The following is a 7,270-nucleotide window of genomic DNA, read 5'->3' as shown; positions in this document are numbered from 1 at the left end:
TTTTTTTATAAACTATTAACTTATTAGCTAATAAATTTTGATTAATCAATTATTAATTACATAAATGAAGAATTTCTTAGAAATTTATTAAATAACTTAAAATTTTGATATATTTTTATTCATTGATCAAATATTAATTAATTACATACAAATTTATCTATTATAATTAAATTGATGATATACAAATTAATTATAATTAAAATTTTGATATAATTAATTATAGATTCTTAAAATTATGATATAATTAAAATTTTGATACATCTATCAATTTATCTATTATAATTAATATACAAAGTTATTTTCTTAAAACCTCCCTCTCTGCCCAAACCCTCGCTTGTCACTGCCCCTCTCGGTTTCGCCCAAAACGATCGCATTCGTGAACGAACCTTCGCGTTCCTTCCCTGTTTTGCCCAAAACGATCGCCTTCGTGAACGATCCTTCGAGATACAGTCGCCATTAGAGCTAACTGGGAAGGCGACGACGAGATCGCGATTTACAGTGACTACCGAAACTGCCGTCTCTCACTCCCGATCCACTCCTACCAGAAACCAGAAATTATCGAGGAAGGTAAGCCTGTTTGCGCCATTCTTCCTCTTTTCTTGGTGAGAGGGCCACCTTGTGACCATGATTCAGGAGAAGAAAGAATCAGCGAGGGCGAGGGGGGCACCGAAGGAATTTTTCACGCTAACGCGGGAAGCAGACGCAGGACGCGGCTCCTTCCTTCTTCTCCTTCTGTTAACGAAATCTTGTAAGTGCTTATGAGCGGCAGGAATAATCTGCGCCGCACGTATTTTTCAAACACCTCCACGACGTTTTTATACCGCCACCGCACTCCAATAAGCCGCCCCAAACGGGCCCTTAATACAAGCGATATCTTTTGAAGAAATAATTTTAATTGGAGGAGATTTAAATGAACATGTCATTAGAGTGGTAGCAGATTTTAGAAATATTCATGGTGCCTACAATTTTGTAGTGATTAATGAAGAAGGTAGAACTAGATTAGATTTTGTTTTAGCTTATAATTTTATTATTGCTAATATTTTATTCAAGAAAAGAGATGACCATATTATTACTTATAAGAATGGATCTAATAAAACACATTAATTATTTTCTTACGAGAAGAAGAGATTGTCGATAATGTAAAGATTATAAGGTCATTTCAAGTGAGGTTTTAAGTACTCAATATTGATTATTAGTTCTAGATTTTAAAATGAAGAGTTGTAACATGAAGAGTTGTAACATAAAAAAATACTACGAATCATTGTCGTGAAACTAGATGAGGGCACCTAAAATACACATAAAATTATTTTTCCAAGTAAACTTCAAGATTTCAAGATTTGAGATGTTCATGAAGAAACAAATTCTTTGTGGGATAAATTAACAAACATTAAACAAGTGACAAAAGATGTACTTGGAGAATAAAAAAAAGTTTCTATAAAAAATAGTTGGTGGTGAAATAATAATGTGCAAGAAAAGATAAATATAGGAAATATTGTCATAAAAATTGGTTTAAATGTAAAAACTTAGAGAAATGAGAAAAATATATTTATAATATATTGGATATTTAAAACTTAAAGAGTTTATGAGAACAATCTGCGACGCTATAAATTCTGCTTTATTGATATTTATAATATATTGGATACTAAAGAGAGTGAAAAATATATGGATAAACTAGCCAAAAAAAAAGTAAAAATTTAATGTTTTAAAGATGAAAATAAAAAAAGTGTTTTTTTTAGATAAAATTTTGAAAAATACAATCGATCTTAATATCGTTAATAATAAAATGTTTCATTTTTATTGTCGCTTTAGTAAAGAAAAAGTTAATAGGGCTTTAAAGAAAACCAAGGGTGAAAAGCTTGTAGGACTCGATGTTATCCCAATTGAAGTGTGGAAATATATAGGAGATTTGAGAGTTTCTAAGCTTACTAAACTTTTTTATATTATTTTAAAAACTTGGAAGATGCTTGAGGAGTGGGGAAGAGTATTTTGGTCCCCATTTTTAAGAATAAAGGGGGAAGGGGATGCTTAAAAATGTACAAATTATAGAGGATTTAAGTTGATGTGTCATACTTTAAAATTATGGGAGAGGTTAATTGAACATAGGTTAAGACCTATTATAAAAAATTCTTATAATCAATTTGGATTTATGCTTGGCAGGTCTACTATTGAAGCTATACATTTATTGAGAGGTTTGGTGGAGAAGTTCAGAGAGAATAAGAAGGATCTACAAATGATTTTATTGATATAGAAAAAGCTTACGATAAGATTTCAAGAGATATCATTTGGAGAGTTATAGATAAGAAAGATGTTGATATGGCTTATATTTAAGTCATTAAAGATATGTATACTGGAGTTGTTACTTGTGTTCGAACAGGAGGATTGACTAAATATTTTCCTATTTTAGTTGGATTACAATATGGATCAACTTTAAGACCATATCTTTTTGCTTTAGTTTTTGATGTTCTCACTAGATATTTATGGAGGATGTACCTTGGTGTATGCTTTTTGCTGATATTATCCTTCTCGTGGATAAGACTAGAGTGAAAACTCAAGAAAAACTTGAATTATGAAGGTCTACATTGGATTCTAAAGGTCTTTGTTTAAGTTGAACTAAAACTAAATACATGCAATGTAATTTTAATAGTAATAGCTCTAGTGACAGAGTTGTAACTATGGGTGATTAAATTTTTAAATGGTGTGAACGCTTTAGATATCTCGGGTCTATTGTTCAAAGTTATTGTTGGTCTATTGTTCAAAGTGATGGCGATATAGATGGGGATGTTATTAGTAGGCTTTAAGTTGGTTGGCTGAAGTGGAGGAATGCATCGGGCCTATTCTGTGATAGAAAAGTACTTCTTAGACTGAAAGGAAAATTATATAAAATGGTGGTGAGACCTGTAATGCTCTATGGTGCTGAATGTTGGCCTTTAAAAGTGAAGCATAAAACTAAGTATTGTCGAGATGAGACTGCTTAGGTGGATGAGTGGCTTTACACTTAGAGACAAAATGCGAAATGAATATATCCGTGATATGGTTGGTGTAGCTCCAGTGGCGGATAAAATTAGAGAGTCGTCTTTGATGGTTTGGTCAAATTAAACATCGTCCATCTGATGATCAGATTAGGATAGTAGATGTTGTAGATTCGAGTTATGTTAAGAAAGACAGATCTAAAAAGATTTGGGCATATTGTATAAAAAATAATCTTAATTTATTAGAATTAAATGTAAATATGACACTCAATAGGACACAATGGAGAAAAAAAGATTCATGTAGCTGACCCCACTTAGTGGGATAAAGGTTTGTTGTTGTTGTATCTCTATTGCTTGAGCTCATCCCTATCTCATTTCAAATCTTGTCGCTTTCAATTTACTCATGTAATTGATGCATTTTCTATCTTTTCTGTACATGTCCAAATTGAATAAGTTTATTTCAGTTACCTTACTCTAATAGTTTCATATGATCATTCCATAGTTTGTCTTGCTTAACCTTCTCATTGTTGGTCCGATTAGATACCGGAGATTCCTTATTACAAAACACTCAGATTTGTACAGCATTTCCTGCCCTGTTGCAGTATTATAAAAATGCAACTCCATAGGGAAACTAATTTAAAAGTACTCAATATGCACCACAAATCATATGTTGATGTTAATAAAAAGCCAAAAAAGCCTGAAGGTAAAAATGATGGAAGATTCCGGAAGAATCTTACCATTACATGGATATGAGAAAATTTAAGCATGAAAAGCTAGGTGTTATTGATGTCCCTTTCAGTCCAAGCAAGTGCAGTGCTGATCTGTTTTATATTTTTGAGTTTACTTGAAGTACATGAAGCTTGAGAGTGCTGAATTTTGTTTCATCCTGTTAGAGGATGATGGATTTTATTTTGATCATGCCTAAAAGCATTGAAGCTCTAGAAAAAATCTTTAATGAATTAATCATTATTTGGTTTGCCATCTGTAGAACTTTTGGTTGCATTGTTACATTGCAGCGAGGTCAGCTGCTACAATCTATTTATACTTTGTGCAAATTTGCGTGAAAGCATTGTTATGAGGAAACTGTAGTTGCTGAAGAGGATTCTTGTATAAAATGGTTCTAGAATTTTGCAGTGTTTTTATCTTTTTGGAGAATTCTTATTGCTTAGTTATAAATTTTGTTATTTATAGTTTTCATTTTTCTTATTAATTCAGGATGTTATATCTGAGTTAGAGATTGTTTTTGTATGAATTGATTCTCTAGTCATGGAAAAAGTTAGGAGAGATTAGTTTTCCTTGGATTTTTTTGGTATTCTGCTAATTCTATTTAAAACTTTTTCCATTAAATATGTCAAATATTGAATGTCTAGTTTTAATTTCTTTTCTTGATCTGTCAATAGTTATAGATTTACTGAATGTTTGAACATGCCAAATTAAAGTAATATATTAACATTTTTTGTTATATATACTTGTTGAATGCTTAGATGAAAGCTAGAGCTAGGCTTGCAAATCCTCTCCCAAAAACTCAGGCTGTAAAGGGTGGCATGAGTGGTGGGTTTCGCATTGGGCATAATGGAATTGGAGTTTACTCTAGATTTGGTAAGTTCAAGATTCTTAAGCTATGGAAGTATCCTGTAACTTCATCTTTCTGATGGTCCTTTTCTGTCAAATACAGGTAGGGGCTTTGTTAGGGGCAGGTTTCCTTCCAACAGGGCTGGGTTTCAGGGCAGCAGGGGTTTTTATCCACGCGGACGTGGTAGGGGTGGGAGGTTTTCTAGTGCATCTGTTGACAATGAAATGCCTTCTGAATTTCATGGCTGGAGGCCTTATGGAGTTCAAGGTAGTTATTGATTTACTTGTAAATCTTGTTTATCTTGTCATGTTTGTGTAATATTGTAGCTTCTATGATATCTTTATTGCAGGTGGCAGAAGAGGTTCTACTTCTGGAAGGCTTGGTGCTTTTGATAGAGGTCGTGGCAGAGGATTTCCATCTAGAAGGCCACCTTACTCCCAAGAAGGGGATTTTAGTGGACATTTTGGTGCTGCGCAATTTGGTGAAGATCCTTACTTCTATGGTGGAGGACGTGGCCTTAAGCGTCCTTTTTCTATGTTGGTTAGTGGATAGCTTAATTTTGTGTTCTTTTAGTTGATATTTTTTTTCTTTGATTCTTAGTATATGGCATAATTTTTTACTCTTTTAGTTGATATTTTTGAATCTATTTGTCCAGGAGCACGATCCTAGTTATCTCGCTACTAACAGACTACGCCCTCGCTATGATCTTCCAGACCCACTGTCTGCTGGTCCACGCTATCGAGGTTTTATTTCTCTTAGTTTAAGATGCATTAAATTTCTTTAGACATCAAACTTTTTGCCTTTGAATCAAATTTATACGATTAAAATTTTGCATATTAAATCTAAATAGTCCTAATATTCCACAGACTCTCTGGGGACGTCTGGTTTATATTCACGTGATTACTATGGTTCAGATGTAAGTACTTAATTATACTTTTCTCTGCAAATATTTCTGAATATCGAACTTTCTTCTTGCAACTATGCAGTTTGGTGGTAGCTCTTATTCATCATTCTATGGAGGCGAGCCTTCTGGAGGTGGTTATTTTTATTAGATGGTAATAGTTAAGCTTTAAACTTCTTACTGTTCTGGTCTTGGGAATCTTGGGTGTGGTTGGTCCTAAATTGTAACTTTATCCCTTTTTTTTTTCTTCAGATCTGAAGATTCGGAGTTTGTTGTCACATGAAAAGGGATTATGAGGGGCTTCTTCAACGTCAAAAACATCACTATTGTTGATTTCCATGCTTTTTTATTATCATCTTTGAGACTCATTCTACCATGAATATGCTAGTGTCAGTTAGTACCAGGTTATTTATTTATGAGTGACTTAGGGTTCCAATTATAATTTTGATGTCTGGTATAGGGCTTTTAACATTATATGATGACTTTGATTGGAATTAGAACTTTTACATAAAGTTTTTGGGTTTGTAATTTTGAGGTCAATCAACCATAAGATGACATATATGTGGTTTCTTTATGATATTTTGTTGGATAACTTATGCTATACAATAACATTGACATGATGATGTTCATTTAACTCTGTAGTTGATTATGGGGCGGTGCATGAAAATTGCATCTAGATTGGTGAGTTCCTCGTCATTTACTGAGGTGATACATTTGATACAGGGAATTATTATTTTATGCTTCTGTAAGGACAAATAGTAGGGAGATTTCAATATTTTATAGTTGTTCTGAGAAGGAAGTATAAGATCAATATCATTGGCAGTTGAAGCCTTTCACCAATAAGGCTTTTATGCATGTAAAGCCATTGTGATAGCTGTTGTGACTTTTAAGTTGGCTTAATTTTTTGAAGGCCATTATACGTGCACAGTTATTATTTGAACATTTGGATGACCTATGCTATTTGCTGTAAATTGGAGTTTTTATCAGGCTTCCCAAAGATAAAATCTGCATGTAACGTGGAATATCTCAAAGATAAAATCTGTATGTAACGTGGAATATCTGGTGATGACCCTTCTTAATTCAGGTTTACCTGGCACTTTGTCACTGTGCTTTGTTGTTGGAGCTAGAAATACAATTTGTTCTATTGACATTACAATATCATTGTATTTTGGACTGTTTTTGATGGAGAAATAGGACTTTATTTTAGGGTTTTGACCACCATGCAGTACAAATGCTCTGTACAAACTTTTACGGGAAGGCAGTTCATTGATGAGCTATGCTATCTTTTTATTGACTTGTCATGGGTTAAACATGTTGATGAGTACGTTTAATTTTCCTGTTTTCATTTGACGGGATAATTTTTTAATCAAGGTCAACCTTTATACTGGTTGGATTTTTTTTCCCATTTGGCTATGTACAAAAATTTATTTCTTTTCCCAAGCATTTACCTTTCTATTAATTTTAAAATGACATTACAAACTTTATTTTTTTTCTAATACTACAATAAAGAATTGTTAACAAAAGCTGGGGTAGACCTAAAAAGAATTGAGCAAATTGTATACAAATAATCTTAATCTATTACCCAATAGGATGCAATGGAGAAAAAGGATTCATGCAGCCAACCCACTTAGTGGGATAAAGGCTTGTTGTTGTTGTTTTTGTAACTACAACAAAGAACCAATAACGATTTCAAATTTTACATGAACTCAAGTTCACCTATACTTCAATTTTTCGTGTTAGCGTAATTACGCCTTTTCTGATCAATTTTTTTATTTTTATTTTATTTTTCATTTTGATCTTTTATATAGTTTTTCCCTTGTTGCTCTC

The 7,270-nt window shown here is 32.8% G+C and overlaps 1 protein-coding gene across 1 annotated transcript in view; it reads left to right on the top strand.

The window, feature by feature from the left end:
• The window catches only part of LOC110025774 (nucleolin-like), a 20,849-nt gene extending 13,957 nt beyond the window's left edge, over positions 1–6,892 (top strand). The window contains exons 7-13 of the mRNA XM_020726426.1: positions 4,454–4,568; positions 4,645–4,809; positions 4,892–5,082; positions 5,198–5,285; positions 5,409–5,458; positions 5,529–5,597; positions 5,696–6,892. Coding sequence (XP_020582085.1) covers positions 4,454–4,568; positions 4,645–4,809; positions 4,892–5,082; positions 5,198–5,285; positions 5,409–5,458; positions 5,529–5,594 — 675 coding nt within the window. The 3' untranslated portion in view covers positions 5,595–5,597; positions 5,696–6,892. The remainder of the gene's footprint in view (positions 1–4,453; positions 4,569–4,644; positions 4,810–4,891; positions 5,083–5,197; positions 5,286–5,408; positions 5,459–5,528; positions 5,598–5,695) is intronic.
• The last annotated feature ends 378 nt before the right edge of the window (positions 6,893–7,270 follow it).

Source organism: Phalaenopsis equestris, unplaced genomic scaffold (assembly GCF_001263595.1).
Source record: "Phalaenopsis equestris unplaced genomic scaffold, ASM126359v1 Scaffold000330, whole genome shotgun sequence".
Taxonomy (NCBI): domain Eukaryota; kingdom Viridiplantae; phylum Streptophyta; class Magnoliopsida; order Asparagales; family Orchidaceae; genus Phalaenopsis; species Phalaenopsis equestris.
This window is presented reverse-complemented; position numbering and strand designations above follow the sequence as displayed.